The sequence below is a fragment of the Eutrema salsugineum genome, unplaced genomic scaffold, assembly GCF_000478725.1.
Source record: "Eutrema salsugineum unplaced genomic scaffold, Eutsalg1_0 scaffold_5, whole genome shotgun sequence".
Taxonomy (NCBI): Eukaryota; Viridiplantae; Streptophyta; class Magnoliopsida; order Brassicales; family Brassicaceae; genus Eutrema; species Eutrema salsugineum.
Window position 1 is genome coordinate 9,964,615 of NW_006256612.1, and position 20,421 is coordinate 9,985,035.

Genomic DNA, 20,421 nt, shown 5'->3' on the forward strand with positions numbered 1-20,421 from the left:
TTTAAGTTGAGTTAATTATTTAAGCTTTGATTAACTCGAGATAATGTTAATGAAAACATTAATGAACTTAAGGATAATCATTACAGTGGATATTATGATAATGGGCAGTTAGAGAGAACCGGTAAAATCTGAATGTAAACCAAAGTAAATTAGCTATAGTCGGTCGGTTCGCATTTCTGGTTAAAGGTAAGAGGCACTACTTTGGCGACTATAGAACATGCTTTTTTGCGTGTCCATCGCTCGTTTGTATCTTCCTTCTTCAGCCATATTTTGCAACCAAGAAACGATATCCAACGAGCCCCTCCGTGTTTACTTTCGGAAATCCCGAGAAGCCTCGATCGATCTGTTCGAGTGTTTAGCTTTAAAGGGTTTTTCCTTCTTTGCCTGATGTAACTCTCTGTTGCGTTTTCGTTGGATTCATTTTTAGCTCCGAGTGATGAAACCAATCTCCATACCAGAGGTAAATTCTTATATGGAATCAGATACATCTGGTGGGTTTTTTGTTTTTCTTCGCTTTGTACCGATCGATATGATTCTGGGTTCGTCTGGTTTCCGAATTGCAGCTGTTCGATCCGGTGGCTGGTTTTTGTATCCCTGATACGTCTCTGTGGTTTGTATGGTTCTGAGTTTTTGGAATTTCCAATTTCTTATCGGAATCTGAGATTAGTTCATCATTTCCTGGTTACAGCTGCCTTGGATTGAGTAACAACGACGACATTAGCCTTGTTCTTTTTAACTGGTAATTTCTTCTTTAGCCTATACGTTCTTGAATTGCTTCGTATAGTTTTCCTGTCTGTGGAGTACGTTCTTAATCTGATGAACAAGAAATTTCATTATCGTTTTGAGTATTGAGGAAATTCTTCTTTTGATGCTTCTCGTTACTCGACATTTCAGTATCTGAATCTGAGCATCAATGTTGACATTATTTATAATCGTCTCTGTGATTTTTTTTTTGGCATTTCAGTATCTGAGTCTTTGCAACAATGTCTGAACTAAAAGAGCGCCTGCTTCCTCCAAGACCTGCTTCAGCTATGAATCTCAGAGATACTGCTGTGTCTCGCCCTTCTCCTTCTGGAAGAATACCCCTTCCTGGAGTTGATGTCTTGGGTCTGAAGAAGCGTGGACAAGGACTAAGGTCGTGGATCCGTGTTGATACTTCTGGCAATACACAGGTCATGGAGGTCGACAAGTTCACTATGATGCGTAGATGTGACTTACCTGCTCGTGATTTAAGGCTGCTCGACCCCTTATTCGTGTATCCATCAACTATCCTCGGCCGAGAAAAGGCCATTGTCGTGAACTTGGAGCAAATCCGTTGTATTATAACCGCAGATGAAGTTCTGCTCCTGAATTCCCTTGACAACTACGTGCTGCGTTATGTTGTTGAGTTGCAGCAGAGACTAAAGACAAGCGGTGCAGTTGAGATTTGGCAGCAGGAAAATTCCCAGTTGAGTAGGAGGAGGAGTAGGAGTTTTGACAATGGTTTTGAGAATTCATCATCCCCTGATTATTTACCTTTCGAGTTTAGAGCTCTCGAAATTGCCCTTGAAGCTGCTTGTACGTTTCTCGATTCCCAGGTTAGTCATTTTTGCAGCTTCGATTGTGTTTTAGCCTCAGGAGACACAGAGTAATGCTGAGCTTAGATTTGACTTCTACACTATTAAGTTGATTGAGATTTTGTCCTTCTTTATAGGCTTCAGAGTTGGAGATTGAAGCATACCCATTATTAGATGAGCTTACCTCAAAGATCAGTACACTCAACTTGGAACGTGTGCGTAGACTAAAGAGCAGACTTGTGGCATTGACTAGAAGAGTTCAGAAGGTTAGGGATGAGATCGAGCAGCTAATGGATGATGATGGAGATATGGCGGAAATGTATCTTACAGAGAAGAAGAAGAGAATGGAAGGATCTTTGTATGGTGACCAATCCTTACTGGGTTACCGATCAAATGATGGTCTATCTGTTTCTGCGCCTGTCTCACCTGTTTCCTCTCCACCTGACTCTCGAAGGCTCGAGAAAAGCTTGAGTATTGCCAGGAGCCGGCATGACAGTGCAAGGAGCTCAGAAGGCGTAACGGAGAACATAGAAGAGCTAGAGATGTTGCTTGAAGCTTACTTTGTCGTCATTGATAGTACTCTAAACAAATTGACATCGGTAATTTAATGCCTCCTCTTTGTTTTTTTTTTTTTTCTTTCATCGCTGGGCAGCTTAAATCATCTGTTCCGTCTCTTTACTTTACAGTTAAAGGAGTACATTGATGATACTGAAGATTTCATCAACATTCAACTGGTAATTCCTTCAAAATTCAATCTTTTTCATCTTCCACAGCTGAATGTTTATCCAGATTGAGAAACCTTGAGAGTCTGCTGAGAAAGTCTTTCTGTTCTTGCAGGATAATGTGCGGAATCAGCTGATCCAATTCGAGTTGCTTCTTACGACCGCAACATTCGTTGTAGCCATATTTGGGGTCGTTGCTGGGATATTTGGGATGAATTTTGAGATAGATTTCTTCAATCAGCCAGGCGCATTCAGATGGGTACTTATAATCACTGGAATCTGCGGCTTTGTCATATTTTCGGCATTCGTCTGGTTCTTCAAGTATAGAAGACTCATGCCTCTTTGAGAGAAGACATGAATGTGCCCTCAGATAGTAAGACACCAGCTTCTATTATAATGTTGCTTACATATAATTGATGATTCGTTTTCTTTTGCACAATGAAACAAACATTGTCAATGCAAAAATATGATAAAAATCCTCATCATTTTATTAGAAAAGGGTAACCAAACACAGTGCATTACACAATTCATGAATGACTATGTATCTGAACCACAAAGCCTCAGACTTTACTGAGTTTTTTTTTTTTACTTTTGTGGGTCTGAGAAATGTTTGTAATAATCTTTCGCAGAGTCTGTAAGTGACTCAAATTCTTCAGACGCACTACTTGTTAGATGATGAGAGGCGGGCTTTTCGTGCTTTATCGGCCTTGTCCATGTAATCTTGGTGAGATTGATGCGTTGACCCTAAAAAGAAACCAAAGTACTTCAAGCAATCAGCTTAAATAGAGTAAACCCTTTGGAATGTAACCAAAATCAGATTTTAACAGATCTACAGTTTCAGTTGCTTTCGGAATCTTACAACTTAAATGTGAGAGACCCTAAAATGAAACAACTTGATCCATTGTCATAAATACTAAAAGAACCCACTTGTTTAGTCGATCCAGATAAATGTTTCTCATTTTAGCAAGAAAAAATCGAAATCAGAATTTAAGAATATACCATTATGGATCGACAATCAACAAGCCTATCTACATTCATCGTCTTATCAGAAACTTTCCTTCATTTCTCTTCCCAACCCAGAATTTGAAGAAAGAAGAAGAAGAAGGAGGAGGATTCAATTGCAAACCTTGATTCATCAAATACCAAGGAATTCCGAAGATGAGAGTGATGATCCCGATCCCAGCCATGACGTGCTTCTTGTCGCCACTGTAAACGTAATGCTCCATCTTCGCTCTGAATCCTCCGCCTCCGGCCATGCTTGCAGCACCGTTGCTCTTCGTCTCATTTCCCATTCTCGATCTCGATTGACTTTCCTTTCCACTTCCCGCGATCCAATTGTTTCCTTTGGGGGGGTTTATACATCACAGAAATTAAAAAGTTCGATGCCCGAAGGTTTTACCTTAAACTTTCTCAAGGTATATATGGGCCTCTTTTTGACCCAAAAAATATAAATGGGACTATTTAAATGCCCAATAACATTAAACTTTCTCAAGCATTAACTTTTCTTGGATTACACGTTTTTATCCAAAATACGCGGGTAAAATCGAAACCCAATAAAGAGCGCGAATAAGGTAGAAGCTTAATAACTCTTCGCAATGAACCTGAAGGCTATTAATTTTACTTAACTTTTATAACGGTTCGAATCTCATGAACCATGTACGAACCCTCGATTTTTTCTTTCCCAAGTTTCTTCAAACCCTTGGATTATTCAAGATCATGATTATGGAAAATCAATCTAAGGATTGAGAAATTCCGATCTTTTTTGCCGAATGCTTTTTAATGCTCTCCTAATTGGTTGTTGTAGTCTTCTTTTTCCAGTTTTTTTTTTTATTTCATTCCATCGAGATCTGTTGTGATATTAGGTTAAATTTTTGTGGTAATCTTACTAGACACGCATGTATCATACACCTATGTGATTGTTTCTCAAGAAAATGTACAAATCCCAATACATAAGCGGCCAGAGAGAACAATTCGTTAGGTAAGAAACAAAAAAGATCGCAATATTTTTTACTCTTTTTTTCCCTTCAGATCTATGAATGACTTTTAGGAATTTATATATAGTTTAGATGATACAGATTCAAGTGCGTCTCCTGCAACCGGAATGATGATGAAGAGAAACTGTTTCGGATTCAACCTAAAGAATCGAGGAGGAGAAAAGAAGAGAGCATCGAAATCTTTCAGGGAGGGAGTCAAAATCGGATCAGAAGGTCTAATAACGATCGGCAAATCGGTGACGAGAGCTGTTTTCCCAGAAGATCTAAGAATATCAGAGAAGAAAATCTTCGACCCTCAAGACAAAACACTTCTCATATGGAACAGAATGTTGGTCATTTCTTGTATTTTAGCTGTCTCAGTTGATCCATTGTTCTTCTATCTCCCCATTGTCGATAACTCAGGAAGCAGCTGCATAGGGATTGACACGAAACTAGCTGTTACAACAACGACTCTTAGAACGATCCTCGACGTTTTTTACTTAACTCGAATGGCTCTTCAGTTTCGTACAGCTTATATAGCTCCTTCTTCTCGTGTGTTTGGTCGCGGTGAGCTTGTGATTGATCCTGCAAAGATCGCTCAACGGTATTTGACACGTTATTTCATTGTCGATTTTCTTGCTGTGCTTCCTTTACCGCAGGTGAAAACTAAAGATTCAATACGAAATTTCCATTTATTGAGTAGTTTCTTTAGGGGTTGATTAGTATATTATGGGTTTTTTTTTTGTGTGTGGATTTTGCAGATTGCAGTATGGAAGTTTCTTCACGGATCGAAAGGAACAAATGTGTTACCAACGAAAAAGGCATTGCTGAACATTGTACTCACGCAGTATATTCCGAGGTTCGTTAGGTTTATTCCATTAACATCAGAAATGAAGAAAACTGCAGGAGCTTTTGCTGAAGGAGCTTGGGCTGGTGCTGCTTATTATCTCCTCTGGTATATGCTTGCAAGTCACGTAAGTGTCTCTGTACCTGACTCTTAATTAGGTTTTGATAATCATGTCATTTCTCTTTTGTTCACACAATTTTTGCAGATAACTGGAGCTTTCTGGTACATGTTGTCAGTAGAACGTAACGATACTTGTTGGAGATCTGCGTGTAAAGTCCAGCCAGATCCGCGGCTGTGTGTTAAGATTCTGTATTGTGGGAGCAAATTTGTGAGCAGTCGTGACACCGAATGGATCAAATCAGTCCCTGGGCTTCTCAAGAGCAATTGTTCTGCCAAAGAAGATGATTCAAAGTTTAACTATGGAATATATGGCCAGGCTATATCTTCAGGCATTGTATCGTCTACGTCATTTTTCTCCAAGTTCTGTTATTGTCTGTGGTGGGGTCTTCAGAATCTCAGGTAAAGCGCGTTGAAATCGATTTTAGGGATAGTTACCATGTGCTGTAGTTTTGATATCTTTGGTGTTTTCTTAAACAGCACGTTAGGTCAAGGGCTACAAACGAGTACATTTCCTGGAGAGGTTTTGTTTTCCATTGCGATTGCTGTAGCAGGGCTTCTACTTTTCGCGCTTCTAATAGGGAATATGCAGACATATCTTCAGTCACTTACGGTTCGTCTTGAGGAGATGAGGGTCAAAAGACGTGATTCGGAACAGTGGATGCATCACAGGTCACTGCCACAGAATCTTAGAGAAAGAGTCAGACGCTATGATCAATATAAATGGTTAGAAACAAGAGGTGTAGACGAAGAAAACATAGTCCAGAGTTTACCTAAGGATCTCAGGAGAGACATCAAACGCCATCTCTGTCTGAATTTAGTTAGGAGGGTAAATTTTCTGAAACATAATGCTAAAACTGCTTCAGGTTTCTACTAAGAATTAACTAACCAACAATGTGTTCTGTTTTCTGCAGGTTCCTCTGTTTGCTAATATGGATGAAAGATTACTTGACGCGATCTGTGAGAGATTAAAGCCGAGTCTTTACACGGAAAGTACTTACATTGTGCGTGAAGGAGACCCAGTGAACGAAATGTTATTCATAATCCGAGGTCGGTTAGAGAGTGTAACAACAGATGGAGGAAGAAGCGGTTTCTTCAACAGAGGGTTATTGAAAGAAGGAGACTTTTGTGGTGAAGAGCTTCTAACTTGGGCGCTGGATCCTAAAACAGGTTCTAACTTACCTTCTTCCACACGAACAGTGAAGGCTCTGACTGAAGTCGAGGCATTCGCACTTGAAGCTGAAGAGCTGAAGTTTGTAGCAAGTCAGTTTAGGAGACTTCATAGTCGACAGGTTCAACAGACTTTCAGGTTTTACTCTCATCAATGGAGAACTTGGGCTTCTTGCTTTATCCAAGCTGCTTGGCGTCGCCATTCAAGAAGGAAAAATGCTGAATTAAGACGAGTTGAAGAAGAAGACGAAATGAGTTATGAGTATGATGATGATGAGGAACAAGACGAGAGGCATATAGTCTTTAAAAGAACAGAGTCTTCTTCTAGATTACGTTCTACTATATTTGCATCAAGATTTGCTGCTAAAGCATTGAAAGGCCACAGGCTAAGGAGCTCAGAGAGTTCAAGGAGCTTGATGAATCTGCAAAAGCCATCGGAGCCTGATTTTGATGCTGAGTAATCTAATTCTTTTGGAGAGGACAACATCAGAACAGAGACTATATAATTGATTTATACACATAAATGCTATATATATATATATATGTATATATGTAACTTGTTCCATAAGCTGTAAGATGATAATCTACACAAGAGCCAATGATGCTTCAAAGATCTGCATTGCATTTTTCACAGTTCCAATGTCGATATCTGCTAGTTTTCCGGTCTTTGAAGTAACAACTACACAGTTATTCTTCTCTTCTGCGTCTGGTAAAAAGAGCTTCCCCTTCTCTGCTGAAGAGAACAACGCAATACTAGAAGAAAAAATAAACACACACATGTCAACTCTTGAAAACATTAATCACTCTTTATCTTAATTATATATTTTCACCTGGGTTTGTCTCGCGCATAAGCTAGTTGAATCGCAGCTGTGTTTGTTGCGATAACTCCAGCAGAATCGTTTATCAGAGCAGCCAACTAAGTAAGCTCAAGAGAAGGAATCAAGTAAGATCACAAAATTTCAACCTTTCAGTAAATACAAAGATGCATATATACATACCTGTCCTGGTGTTGTGATGAACACTATAGATGTATCATCACCCACAATTTCTTCGACGTTTTCTCTCTCTTTCTCATGCGGAATCACATAGACCGGCTTGAATCCCCTGGCATTTTTCAGAATCCATCTCAGAGAAAGAATCCACATCTCAGCCAGAAAAAAACAGTACATTCAGAGGTTGTCTAGTTACCTTATACCCTTTGATATCTGAGCCCATTTTGTAAGTGGAAGCAAACTATCACTATCTCCTTTTGATTGCATTGACGCTTTTGAATCTGATTCAATCCCATGAATAACTATAAACTTCCCTGTCTCTGCTCCAGCTTTTCTATACTTTTCAGCCACAACCTCTTTCAGTTTCCGTGAAATTGATACCCTAAGTGGCAGCAAAGGAGTTCTTGGAACACTCCTAAATGGTCTTCCTAACCAATCCTCCATCTGGTTATACCTGAAACCACCAACAGTCAATTTACACTTGCCAAAAGTCTTCATTCTTATTGGTCGGCTTTGAGAAAGAAAAAAACTTACATTTTGTAGCCTAATTCTGAAAGGTTGGTATTTTCTGCTGTAAAAGTTTCAGACAGCATAAGACCAGCTCCAGCAGAGTTAACATTCGGGTAAATGTAACTAACTCTGTCTCGAGCCGTTGTCATGAACAAGAACGCTGCGTGTCCTAACCCTGCAAGCTTCGTGGACAGAATCATGTCATAGTACCTTCCCTGCAACATGACTTAAGGAAGTTCATAAGCCTGTCTGATCAATAACAGAAGAATAAAAAGGGTTGAAACATTAAAAAAAAAAAGGAACGAACTTTGAGAAGTCCGATCATGTCTGTATATTCAGCTGGTTCAGGCCAATCATCGTCTGGATCATAAACATTTGCCCATCTTACGTTTTTGTTTAATTCGTATGTTTGTTTTCCTCTGTCAGTCGTTAATACATCTACCTGAACACCAGGATACCTTCGAAAAAGAAAACAAAACGGACAATGTTCTGCATTTCAGTTTAGGATTTTGAAAAGTCAAATCGGAGAAATATTTGTACTTTACCTGTCTTTGATTAGCTGAATTGTCGGGAAAAAGAGTAAATTCTCGTAAACGCCACCGGAGATAACGCAGCAACATCGTCGAACGTCTCCTCTGATTTTCAACGGCAGAGAAGCGAGCTCGACAGTGTAACCCATCGGAAACTTCAAGAACCCGTAAGGATTATCAGGATTATCCGGTGGTCTCGGATCCTCGTCTTGCTTCCCATCGACAAACAATGACCCGTACTCTTCATTCGGGTCTTCACCATCATCAAACGGGTCGAGCCACGTGTTCTTCTTCTTGAGATTGACCGAGACATCGGAGGATTTCGAGGTTAGCCGAGTTTGGAAGTTGAGGAAGACGAGCGGTTTGGTGGAAAACGGTGGCGTTTTGAAGAATGGAGAAATGGGTTTGGGTAAATGAGGAAGTGAAGCCGCCATTGGAGGTTTTTTGTGCCGAAGAATGAAAATTTTGGATTTTTGAATGTTACGAAAGAACACACAGATTTTCGTTAGGAGGTTAGGATAAGTGGGTCCCTTTTGTGGCTATTGTCGACCTTACAAGAAAATTGGCATTTATTTTTTGTTTCCCCAATAAAAACTTTTGTCTTAACATGATGGGTTTATTTATTACACGAGCAAACATTCCTAATCTAAGATGCATTAATCAATGATTAAACAAGTGTAAGTGTGTAACTTTACAGACTTACAGTAATCAAACCGATCTTATTGTCGGGTCGAGCAAGAAATATCCGTTTCATTTCCGGGTCAGGCCAAACGATGACGTGTTAAGCGGTGACTCGTGAGCGACCTTTTCTTCTCGATTCTTTGCTGTCTCTCTCTCTCTCTCTCTCCTTCGATTTGATTCGTTTCGTCCTCGATTGAAAAAGCTCCTTCTTTTTTTTTCTGGGTTTTCTGAAGTCAAAAGGGGTTTTTCTTCACTGTTCCAAGACTTTCTTTGTGAATTTCCTCGCTTTCTTATTCTTTCTATCCCTGCTTTTTCCCGTGAACACCGTAAGCAACTTTGGCTTAGTTTGCTAGAAGGTTACTACAAATGGGAAATTTTTAGGGGAACAAAAAGTTTCATTTGCTGTTAATGTAGCTGTAAAGTGTAGGGTTTTCGATATTAATCTTTATAAGTTAGTTTGGAAATAGCACTTATTGACAGTGTTGATCCAGTGTTAGATCTGTGAAATCGAGAAGCACTTTTTTTTTTGGGTGAGAATCGGGTCAATGTCGGTTCCACCTCGAATCCGGTCCGTGGATTCCGGAGAGCGAGACTTCCGATCAATTCTCGGTCCAACCGGAAACAAGCTGCAGAGGAAACCACCAGGGATGAAACTGGAGAAGCCGACAGTGGAGAAGAAGACGATCGAGTCAAACGATGAGAAATCGAAGAAACCAGATACTCCGGCTTCACCAACGACGACTCTGAAGCAATGCTCTTCTCTTTGCTCTTCGATTCTGAGACGGAACAGTGCATCGATGACTGCTTCTTATTCCTCTGATGCCTCGTCTTCTTGCGAGTCATCGCCTTTGAGCGTGGCGTCTTCTTCTAGCCGTAGGAAGGCTGTGAGGCGAAGTGGGTCTGTCTCCTCTTCAGCTACATGTGCGGCGGCGAGAAGGAAGCAGATTGATGAGAAAGAAGACAAGGTTTCTGCTGGTGCAAGCAACGGCGATTGTTTCGCTGACGGTCGAAAAAGATGTGCTTGGATCACGCCTAAATCTGGTGAGAATCTCTTTTTTCACCTTCAATCTCTCTTGTTCATCGATTCCCAATTCTGGAACACTATAATCGATTAAGGAGGAATGGAGAATTAAATTCCAGGCTGAATTTGATCTGACTTGCTGATTTTTAAGTAAAGATGTGAGATTTTCATTCTGCTAAGTTTAAGACGTAATTGCTATATGCTGGCTACAATATGTGATCTGGCCAATGTGACCCATATGAAGATAAAGGAGCTAGAGTTGTAGATTTCTAGTAGAAGAGTAACCCAATGTCACGAAAATACTTGAATTTTTCTGTGCTTTGTTTGTTGAAACATGTGCAGATCACTTGTATGTTCTTAAACTTTAAGATAGAGTTATCTTCTTTATGCTGATGGGTTTTGTTGCTCTCTCTTATGTGCCACATCTTTCTCGTTGCTTCTGTGATGTATTTGACTAATAATGTTGTTTTTCTTTCGTTCTTGTAAAGACCCGTGTTACGTAGCTTTCCATGACGAAGAATGGGGAGTTCCTGTTCATGAAGACAAGTACGTGGCATCCTCAACTATTTTCCTTTTATCAGAGATGCTCTTTGTAACTATAAGAGTCTCTTACCACTTTGCTAAAATGTGTAGGAAGCTTTTCGAGTTATTATGCCTCTCGGGTGCTCTAGCCGAACTCTCCTGGACTGACATTCTCTCCAGAAGGAAAATACTCAGGTAACCAAACCAAGTTCTTAGTTGGTCCCAATCCGAGAGTGAACTTCTGAGTTTTGTATGAGCTCTGATCTCAGAATTGTTTAATTTGTTACTTATTTTAAAACAGAGAAGTTTTCATGGACTTCGATCCAGTTGCTGTTTCCGAACTGAATGAGAAAAAGGTAACCGCTGCCATTTCCTTACTATCAGAGGTCAAGATACGGTCAATCCTTGATAACTCACGCCATGTGCGCAAGGTAACATAAACCTCCGACACTTCTGATGTATATTACGCAACTTGTATAATCTTTCTGGCTCCTAATTCCTGGCTTCATCCAGATTATAACTGAATATGGATCATTTAAGAAGTACATGTGGAACTTTGTGAACAATAAGCCTACACAGAGCCAGTTCAGGTATCAACGACAAGTCCCTGTGAAGACATCAAAAGCTGAGTTTATAAGCAAAGATCTTGTACGCAGAGGCTTTCGCAGCGTCAGTCCAACGGTTATTTACTCCTTCATGCAAGCAGTTGGTCTTACAAACGACCATCTCATAGGCTGCTTCAGATACCAAGACTGTTGCGTAGCTGCAGAGACAACAACGAAGGCGAAGAAGAAGAACGAGAGTGATAAATAAATTTTATGTGCAATTCTGAAAGCTAATTCACGTATTTGAGTACCACGTTGTTTGCTATAAAAAGATTATTTCAGACAAGGAAGTTTTGCTACCGAACCATGAAGTGTTATTTTTGGCGATGTATAGATCATGTTTTTGGCTATCTGTTTATGCATAGTAGAATGTTCCGAGTAACTCTTAGGGCGGACTTATTTGTGTGAATCTATTACATGCTACGCTTTAAATATAATCACAGTAGTTTTATGTATTCAAATATCTTTGAATGAACGGTAAGTCGGTAACGCTATCATATATCAGAATCATATATATACAGTAGTGCAAAATGGTACAACATAGTGATTAGCAACAAAGTTAAACTAAATTGTGAAGTATATATATTCTTTTAAAAATTGTTAGAGCATCTCTGGAACAAGTCGATACAATGCCAACAAGCCTAAGAGCATGTACTGATCAGTGAACTCCTCTTAGGGGTACACCAACATATATAATATTATTACTTTTTGATTTTGAGTTTGGGAAGAATCTGTCTTAATTTCTAAGTTCCATTAGTGAACCTGAGAATTGAATTCACCAGAATAAAAAAAAAAAGGATGCAACAATTTACATAATAACAAGTCTACTCAACATGAATATATAATAAGAGCATCAATAGAGTCAACAAAAGGATGCAACAATTTACCATGTGTAGGAGCTTGTGTGATTGCTCGTGATCAATAGAACCATGTGTACGTTCTTGTTCCAACTGCCTTCGGAGAAGGAATTTTTCTCTGGCTCAACGGTTGGAGTTACATAGAAACTCTTGTAGAGTAATCAAGCCCATGAACTTTTCCTATCACAGAAGATGAGTAGAAGAAGAGCTTCAGTGTTCAATATAAGAAAAAATACAAAGCTTGATTAAGAAAAAATACAAAGCTTTAGTATTCTATTGATATGTGCCGGAAAACAAAGGAGAAAAACTCATGAAGATTTGCATCAAAAAATTTCCAGAAGAATCAGAGAAAACTAGGGGAAAACGTACATGAAGAATTAATCGATGATGGGATTAGAAGTTCACGGCGTGATTTCGAGTTTTCTTCCAACAGCCTGAAAATTGCCTGGGAAGAGGAAGAGAGAAGAGAGTCGTGTAAAGGAGAAAGAAAATGCCCGATACCAAAAAAAAATTTGTTCCTAAATTTTTTGACCAATCACAGTTCTCCACGTGTAAAAAATATCTGGATGATACGGTCTTTTTAGACTCTTCCTTAGGTTTTTCTAGCAAGTAGATTAATATAAATATGCTTGGTATGTGAGCATATATCTATTTCCTAAAAAAATTTTTAAAAAATGGTTTCCGCATTTCCACTTCCACATACTGTATTTGTTTCTGATTCAATGCAAATTAGTCAAAATGTGTATTTGTTTCTGATTCAATGCAAATTAGTCAAAATGCATATGTGTTTTAAGATTTTCTTGTACGTTGATTAGTATAAACATGTTTGTTGTGTAAACAATGAATGTAGCCTAGAGAATAGCTTTCTTCTCTTTTACTTTATACTGTAATAACCAATAAAGAATCTTCGATCTTGGTGTTCTTCACTTAATAGTTCCCTCTTTTACTATTTTTCCCTCTTGATTAAAACTTTTTCACTTTCTTTTGAGTTGTTGTTAAAAAAAACAAAAATCTTGATAAATAACAGCCGTGCATTGTGGAGGTCGAATTCAACTTTGGCATATATCTTTATTTTTCTTGTCTTTTTGCGACATTTGTAACCGAGGCCAATTGTTTCGTGTGTTAGAGGCTTAGAGCTTATGGTAGGTATCTTAATCAAAATTACAAGAAAAAAAGTGAAGTTTTTTTTTATTCTCCAAGTGGTTTACAATACAATGTACGTAGTATATTCATGTTTTTCCCTCTGAATCGTTGTTTTCTCTGTTTTTATAAACTCGATGTGTTGCGAAAAATAAATAAAATAAAGGGCGATACGAAATACGTTATGTCAAAAAGATTTACGTGTCGATTATCTCAGAAACAGAAGCACCAAGTGTTGACAAATCCTAAACTACGCGCATTCCCTTGTGGGACCCGTCTTTATCTTTACCGTTGTTTTGTTAACCTTTGGAAGTTGGCTACATTTTTTTCTTCTTTTTTGTTAGATCATTTTCTGTAATATATCGATTTTCCATACTTAGGGATGTCTTATGTCTAATACGTAATCGTATTGGCTAGGATCTACAACTATTGAGTTTTTTTTTATATAATTATAATTAAATAGTAGCTTCCACTACTTGCTAGATTCGGAAAGAACAACCTCCCTTTTTATCCTGATTATCATTTATTAATTTCTTCCCCCAAAAAGTAGTTTTGGCATTTGCATTAAAAAATATAATAAAAAGGAAACAGATTTACATGACTTTCTTAAATTTTATTTTCTCTTTGACCATACAACACGTGTGTATTTATATATATATATATCTCTGCTCTATATACGTTTTTTTTTTATGTTGGCAACAGAGAGAGATAGAGAGAGAAGAGACGTAACAGAGAGGCGATGGCGGCTGCAACGGCAAGTGGCGGCAACATAAGTTTCTCCAACTCTCCTCTCATCGAAAACTCTGTTTCTAATCAGATTGTTGTCCCTGAGGTTTCTCTTTCTTTCCTTTTTGCCCTTTCACTTTTTTTTTCTCTTTCTCAAATTGGGCCTCATTACATTTTATGCATGCTTAATCAGTTGTTAAATCTCCAGGAATTGTTTTACAATCCCATTAGTAATTGCTGCTCTTGTATCATCAATGTCGAATTCGCATTTGATCCCTGCCTAAATGTTTGAGGATCAATCACTAATGTTTACATATTTTTAAATGTAGAAAAAGAGCTGGAAAAACTTCTTCTCATACTTAGGCCCTGGATTTCTTGTTTCAATTGCTTACATTGATCCTGGAAACTGTAAGATTCTCTTTATATATCAATATTCATAAAAATTATATCACTTTATTACACACAAAGCTTTGCATTTTTGTCTTTGTTACAGTTGAGACTGATCTGCAATCAGGAGCTCAATACAAGTATGAGGTACGTTAAGCTTCGATTGTTTATTAACGTTTTCGGTTTGCATTGAATGTGTGTGTGTTTTTTTGTCAAATGAATCCACACCTTTATCACTTTTAGACAAAATTCCGTTGTTAAAATGTAAAGTCAAACGACAAATCTTCGTTTTGCAAACAAAACAATGTTTTAAATTTTGATATGTAAACGCCAACGCAGAATTGGCATTTGGAACAATATAGACCTTAGCGTTTGCAGATTTTGATAAAACGTTTCTGGTCACATTTGAACAGCTACTGTGGATCATATTGGTGGCGTCTTGTGCAGCTTTGGTGATTCAATCTCTAGCTGCAAATCTTGGTGTTGTCACAGGTTTAACCCCGAAATCCGAACAAAGTCTTTCTTCTGTTCTAGTCTTTATATAGTACATTAGTTTGCTTATAATATCCCATTGCAGGAAAGCATTTAGCAGAGCATTGTAGAGCTGAATACTCCAAAGTTCCAAACTTTATGTTATGGGTTGTAGCGGAAATCGCTGTAGTAGCTTGTGACATTCCAGAAGGCATGATTTTTTGGTTTTTTGTTGCACTGATGATTTTGATGGGCTTATTTGCATTCTGTTGATTTCTCAAGCAAATTTTTATTAATCAGTTATTGGTTTTCTCTGTATACAGTTATTGGCACAGCATTTGCTTTAAACATGCTTTTCAATATCCCGGTTTGGATTGGTGTTCTTCTCACAGGATTTAGTACATTGATTCTTCTAGCGCTTCAACAATATGGGGTATGTGTTTATACTGTTACATCATTTTGATTGTAATCTGTTTCCTGAGGCTTTTACATTGGTAATATCGTTATTATTTTTTGGAATCGTTACAGATCAGGAAGCTCGAGTTCTTGATCGCGTTTCTTGTGTTAACTATTGCTCTATGCTTCTTTGTTGAGCTTCATTACTCAAAGCCAGACCCAAAAGAAGTCCTCTATGGTCTCTTTGTTCCGCAGTTAAAGGGAAATGGTGCAACTGGTTTAGCGATCTCTCTCCTCGGTGCCATGGTTATGCCGTAAGACACTCTCTGTCTCTCTCTCACTCTCTCAACCCAATCACCAAAATTCTCATCTGTTTCTTCTTCACAGGCACAATCTATTTCTCCACTCAGCTTTAGTTCTCTCTAGAAAGATTCCTCGTTCAGTAACAGGCATCAAGGTAGTTAAGTTAACCATCTAGCATACATGTATTTTCATGGACATGATGAGTCTAAGTTCCTCGTTCTCATTTACAGGAAGCTTGTCGGTATTACTTGATTGAAAGCGGATTAGCACTTACGGTGGCATTTCTCATAAATGTCTCTGTGATATCAGTGAGTGGTGCTGTTTGCAATGCCTCAGATTTGAGTCCAGAGGATCAAGCGAGCTGCGAAGATTTGGACTTAAATAAAGCTTCGTTTCTGCTACGGGTAAATATATATAAATCCTACAAGCTTTGGTTCCAATTTCTAGCATAAGTCTGCAAAATATTTTAAGGATATATATACGTATAATTGTTGCATTCTTATGCTTACCACAGAACGTTGTGGGTACATGGAGCTCAAAACTCTTTGCAATTGCGTTGCTTGCTTCGGGTCAGAGTTCAACAATAACTGGAACGTATGCTGGACAATACGTAATGCAGGTGATCAAACCTCGGCCAAATGCTCGTAAATCCTTACTTGTTGCCTCAGTCTTGTTCTGTTCTTAATTTTTTTTTTGGTCTACAGGGGTTTCTTGATTTAACACTAAGACCATGGCTCAGAAACTTCTTAACAAGATGTTTAGCTATAATCCCAAGTTTGATTGTAGCTCTCATAGGTGGCTCAGCTGGAGCCGGAAAGTTAATCATCATTGCCTCGGTAACCCAATATCTCAAATCCAATCTCTGAATCATATAATACAACACTCTTAACCTTAATCATCTTACCTGTTTGCAGATGATCTTATCCTTTGAGCTCCCATTTGCTTTAGTTCCACTTCTCAAATTCACAAGCAGCAAAACCAAAATGGGCTCACACGCCAATTCACTCCTGGTATTGACTTTAATATCCCTATTCATGAATCATAAACATCGATTGGAAAAACGAAAACTCATATGTGTCTCCTGGCTTTTTTCTGTAGGTTTCATCTGTGACTTGGCTCATTGGTGGACTTATTATGGGTATCAACATATATTATCTAGTGAGCAGTTTCATCAAGCTGCTTCTCCAAGGTCACATGAAGCTTGTAGCCATTGTCTTCTTAGGAATTCTTGGATCCTCAGGCATAACCATTTACTTAGCTGCTATTGGTTACCTTGTTCTCCGTAAAAACAGAGAGTCGTCCGCACGTTTCCTGCCCTCTAGTAACTCTCAGACCGTGGAAACGCTTCCTAGAGAAGACATTGTGAACATGCGTTTACCTAATGGAGTAGCGGTTACAAGGAACTTAGATTGAAGAATTATAACATTTAAGATAGACAAACCATTGTTTACTTAGTGGTGTAATATATTTCATAGAACTAACATGAAGTTGTTTACTTAGTGTAATCTATTGCATAAGATAAACTACTACTACAAAAAAAAAAAATATGAAGCACTGAAGCCTTGTTTACAAAATCAAAATCCATAAAACGATTAGGCTTAATATCTGAGTATACAGATTCATTACTAGACAAGACATTTTGAAAACAGAGATTTCACATAACCAGAGACAAGAACCAAAGATCTGTTTATTTTTCTTTTTCTAAACCAAAAGCAATATCAATGGCTAGGGATACTTCAGGGACTAAGCTATTCAAGACTCGATCTTGATGCCATTTTCGCTGGACAGTTGTGATGTCGAAGGAGGAGGAGGAGGAAGATGACCTTTCTCTTGCAAGCTCTTAACTGTGTCGTACAGGCTTTGCTTGGTGGATATGAACTCTAAGCCTAAGTCCTTAATCTTTTGGTTTGTGAACTTGTATGGTTTGGCTCTAGGGTTCTTCTCGTCCTTGCATCTGAACAGTTAAAACAAAAACCAACATTGTTTCTTGACCCCAAAAAAAAAAAAAAAAATCAACACTGTTGTTACTTCACAATCTTTTTTGGGGGTTAATTACTTAACACAATGTTTCTTGAACATTATTTACTCTAAAGCGATTGATTTTTCTAATTAAAGTTAGGCAAAGAACGAAGACTAGCTCCATTACAACTACCAATTTTTCAAAAAAAAATATCTATCAACATATTATAGTGTGTGTGTATATATATATATATATTGTGGTTTACAAAATGTCCACGTTAGCAGTAGGTGACATGAGACTTGGACTTCTGGTGTGAGTTGTTGGTGTACCAACTTTCGCCACAAACGATAAAAAAATGAACATGGGACCAACTCATAACCATCATTGAGTTTGTATCAAAATAAGAGAAAAGAGAACAAAATAAAATAAAAAGAATTATATATATATTGATTAAGCTATAATGCTATATCAAGATTTGCGAATATGCTAAGTGACGGCACACTGTCGTCAAAATTAGCCTTACTGTTTGATGTACACTAATGAGCACGTGTGTCATACGTGTGCATGTATATTTGTATAATATAAAGTCTTACACGAAAATAATCAAAATAATGTTGGTTACGAAGAACTGAAGAAGAGTATTTCAAAATTGAGACAGGTCATTGTCTTAAGAGTGTCTTAAGAGTTACACTAGAGCTACCATCGTTATTAAAAGGCTTTATTTGATTACGTTTTTTTTATAAATAAAAAAAAACTAAAGTAATGAGTCGAGTAAGTGGAAAATCTATGTGATGAGCGAGGCATTGGGGCCAAAAAAGCTAATACTATTACTTTTCTTTTTCTTTTCCAAAACTAATATTACTAGAAGCCATACGTTGCACAAATCAAATTGGAATCTCGTGAAGAATATGGATTATAGTTGATATGAACCTTTTACATTTACCTACAAGTTGGTTGTAAAATATATAAAGCAACCTATAGCCAATTATATATTATATCTACATCTTAGATTATATTTTCTAAATCATTGTCCTAACTATAATTTAGAAAACTAGGTACGTCAGTAAAAAAGATCTATGTATATTTTACATAAATAACTACCGAGATTGTCGTTTCTACATTAAAAAATTAACGCCTTACAGGTTCTTTTTTTTGTTGTTAAGTATATATGTTTAATCGATAGCTAGAAAAAGTCAACTGCGCAGCCAGTTGTGTATTTGTTGTTATAATTTTTTTAGCATTTTGTGGGGTTCGTTTCTACAGGATGATCTAAGTTACTAACTCTAACAATATTAAGCAGCATTAGTTTCACTTACTTGGTCGGAAGAGGATACTCCGGGAATAACTTAGCCAGAATCTCAACAACTTCGCCGCGGTGAAGGGCGCTCTCGGCGAGGAGATAACGTCCAGAGGCCGACGGTGCCTCGTAGACCAAAACATGAGCCAGAGCAACATCACGAACATCCACATAAGCCTGAGTCAAGTTAGCGTAAGTCTTAGCCGAGCCTGTTAGATACTTGAGGACGTGGAAGAGACTTGCGTTGATCGTTGGCTGTAACGGTGGTCCAAGGACCAGAACCGGATTCAACACCACCAAGTCAACACCTTTCTCCTTCGCCGTCTCCCACGCCGCTTGCTCCGCCACCATCTTTCCGTAACAATACCAATTCTACAAAAACACATACAAATTTTCAAAAAGACCACAAAGACTAAAATTAAGTAAGTAAATACATGCAAAGATTAAAAATACAAGACCTTGGTGTTTTTGCAGAAGTCGAGATCACTCCAACACGTCTCATCGACGACTGCATCAGGGTCACGGTTCGGGTTCATGTAAACGGCACCTATTGAGGAAGTGATGACCACGCGCTTTACCTTGGCTTCAGCCGCTGCATTTATAACGAACTTGGCTCCGTTCACGGCCGGCTCCACCATTTGCTCCTGAAAATTTATTTTACACATTTTGATATTATCTTAAATTTTAATACCTCATTTCACATAATAGTATTTATTGATCTATCCCTTCTAAGTTCTAACAATATAATTTCTAACTATCTTTTTCTTCTCTGTCAAGTTTGAAGTCAAATGTAATAAATTCATTTCAAGAAAGTGGGGTTAGTGATCTTCTCGAGTAATTCAAAGTCTTGAATGAAATTAAATGCTTGACCAAACAAGCATATATTCAATGACGAGTATTGCAAAAGATTCTAACCTTTTTTCATGCGATAATTTTTTTTAATAGATTCAAATAATTGAAAGCGATTTGATATCAATAAAAGCAATGACAAAAATCTAAAAGAAATCAGCTCCACTAGCATAATTTATTGTTATTTCACATAGGTCCCTAAGTTTATACTATTTTACTCTGAAGCCACAGAAAGTCCAAGAAAAAATAAAGAAAATACTCACGGGATCGTCGGTAACCGGAGAAGCCGTGTGAAAGACGCCGTCACAACCATCAATCGCCGCTTTAAGAGCCTCGTAGTCCTGAAGATCTGCTTTGCAAAGAATCAGTCTCTCCCTGGCTCCTTCAAGTTCTCTCAAATGTGTATTCTTTGGATCATCTGCAAAACAATTATACAAATAATCATTACAAAAAAAGAAACAATCAATCAAGAAATTAACTTACAAAAAATTTAACAGACCTGGATTTCGTACGGTGCCTTTGACGGTGTAGCCTCTCTCGAGGAGTGACTTAACAATCCAAGAGGCGATGTATCCACCGGCTCCGGTGACACAAACAGTTTTTCCGGTCGGTAAGGATTCGTCGACTGGCATTTTCCCGGCGGTTGTAAGTGAAAGCTTCGGTTTTTGGAAGGAATATGATTAGTGCGAAGTTTCAGAGTGTGTTACGGTTTGTATATATAAAGAACTGAAAAAGGAGTTTTATCCTTATTTTCACCTAACAATGGTAATGGTCTATATGTTAAGAAAT

The 20,421-nt window shown here is 38.0% G+C and overlaps 7 protein-coding genes and 1 long non-coding RNA gene across 12 annotated transcripts; 4 read left to right on the plus strand and 4 right to left on the minus strand.

The window, feature by feature from the left end:
* The first annotated feature begins 234 nt into the window (after nt 1–234).
* Nucleotides 235–2,768, plus strand: LOC18993282 (magnesium transporter MRS2-1). Of its 3 annotated transcripts, XM_024152108.1 has the most exons (7): nt 235–460; nt 564–610; nt 689–739; nt 965–1,577; nt 1,694–2,155; nt 2,243–2,290; nt 2,394–2,768. In XM_024152108.1, exons 4-7 carry the CDS (start codon nt 984–986, stop codon nt 2,622–2,624), a joined length of 1,335 nt encoding a protein of 444 aa, XP_024007876.1. In that variant the 5' UTR covers nt 235–460; nt 564–610; nt 689–739; nt 965–983; the 3' UTR covers nt 2,625–2,768. The 3 variants fall into 3 exon arrangements, with proteins under 3 accessions (XP_024007876.1, XP_006416855.1, XP_024007877.1); XM_006416792.2 differs by having other exon boundaries at nt 564–739; XM_024152109.1 differs by lacking the exon at nt 564–610.
* On the minus strand, nt 2,752–3,665 carry LOC18993284. The gene is made up of 2 exons (XM_006416791.2): nt 3,405–3,665; nt 2,752–3,022 (listed from the first exon to the last, which is right to left on the minus strand). Exons 1-2 carry the CDS (start codon nt 3,568–3,570, stop codon nt 2,940–2,942), a joined length of 249 nt encoding a protein of 82 aa, XP_006416854.1. The 5' UTR covers nt 3,571–3,665; the 3' UTR covers nt 2,752–2,939.
* A 467-nt stretch (nt 3,666–4,132) lies between these two features.
* LOC18993283 (putative cyclic nucleotide-gated ion channel 7) lies at nt 4,133–6,846 on the plus strand. The gene is made up of 6 exons (XM_006416793.2): nt 4,133–4,256; nt 4,340–4,910; nt 5,013–5,225; nt 5,304–5,617; nt 5,696–6,044; nt 6,130–6,846. The coding sequence occupies exons 1-6, from the start codon at nt 4,210–4,212 to the stop codon at nt 6,844–6,846; spliced, it is 2,211 nt and encodes a 736-aa protein (XP_006416856.2). The 5' UTR covers nt 4,133–4,209.
* A 27-nt stretch (nt 6,847–6,873) lies between these two features.
* On the minus strand, nt 6,874–8,877 carry LOC18993285 (photosynthetic NDH subunit of subcomplex B 1, chloroplastic). Its single transcript, XM_006416794.2, has 7 exons — nt 8,433–8,877; nt 8,195–8,345; nt 7,912–8,102; nt 7,574–7,831; nt 7,384–7,489; nt 7,216–7,301; nt 6,874–7,138 (listed from the first exon to the last, which is right to left on the minus strand). Exons 1-7 carry the CDS (start codon nt 8,849–8,851, stop codon nt 6,970–6,972), a joined length of 1,380 nt encoding a protein of 459 aa, XP_006416857.1. The 5' UTR covers nt 8,852–8,877; the 3' UTR covers nt 6,874–6,969.
* Nucleotides 8,878–9,279: 402 nt separating this feature from the next.
* On the plus strand, nt 9,280–11,624 carry LOC18993286. 2 transcript variants are annotated; one of them, XM_006416795.2, is made up of 5 exons: nt 9,280–10,139; nt 10,608–10,665; nt 10,753–10,836; nt 10,943–11,072; nt 11,155–11,624. In XM_006416795.2, the coding sequence occupies exons 1-5, from the start codon at nt 9,644–9,646 to the stop codon at nt 11,452–11,454; spliced, it is 1,068 nt and encodes a 355-aa protein (XP_006416858.1). In that variant the 5' UTR covers nt 9,280–9,643; the 3' UTR covers nt 11,455–11,624. The 2 variants fall into 2 exon arrangements, with proteins under 2 accessions (XP_006416858.1, XP_024009146.1); XM_024153378.1 differs by having other exon boundaries at nt 10,608–10,836.
* LOC112084165 lies at nt 11,146–12,571 on the minus strand. 2 transcript variants are annotated; one of them, XR_002898142.1, is made up of 3 exons: nt 12,473–12,571; nt 12,134–12,283; nt 11,146–11,404 (listed from the first exon to the last, which is right to left on the minus strand). It is a non-coding gene; the product is annotated as an uncharacterized LOC112084165 (long non-coding RNA). The 2 variants fall into 2 exon arrangements; XR_002898141.1 differs by lacking the exon at nt 11,146–11,404 and adding an exon at nt 11,733–12,008.
* A 1,377-nt stretch (nt 12,572–13,948) lies between these two features.
* LOC18993287 (metal transporter Nramp6) lies at nt 13,949–17,080 on the plus strand. Its single transcript, XM_006416796.2, has 13 exons — nt 13,949–14,075; nt 14,299–14,377; nt 14,463–14,503; nt 14,770–14,848; nt 14,934–15,038; nt 15,151–15,260; nt 15,356–15,537; nt 15,611–15,680; nt 15,757–15,930; nt 16,041–16,145; nt 16,231–16,362; nt 16,441–16,536; nt 16,625–17,080. Exons 1-13 carry the CDS (start codon nt 13,983–13,985, stop codon nt 16,937–16,939), a joined length of 1,581 nt encoding a protein of 526 aa, XP_006416859.1. The 5' UTR covers nt 13,949–13,982; the 3' UTR covers nt 16,940–17,080.
* Nucleotides 17,081–17,091: 11 nt separating this feature from the next.
* LOC18993288 (cinnamoyl-CoA reductase 1) lies at nt 17,092–20,396 on the minus strand. The gene is made up of 5 exons (XM_006416797.2): nt 20,132–20,396; nt 19,896–20,050; nt 19,242–19,427; nt 18,803–19,155; nt 17,092–17,480 (listed from the first exon to the last, which is right to left on the minus strand). Exons 1-5 carry the CDS (start codon nt 20,262–20,264, stop codon nt 17,279–17,281), a joined length of 1,029 nt encoding a protein of 342 aa, XP_006416860.1. The 5' UTR covers nt 20,265–20,396; the 3' UTR covers nt 17,092–17,278.
* Between the last annotated feature and the right edge of the window lie 25 nt (nt 20,397–20,421).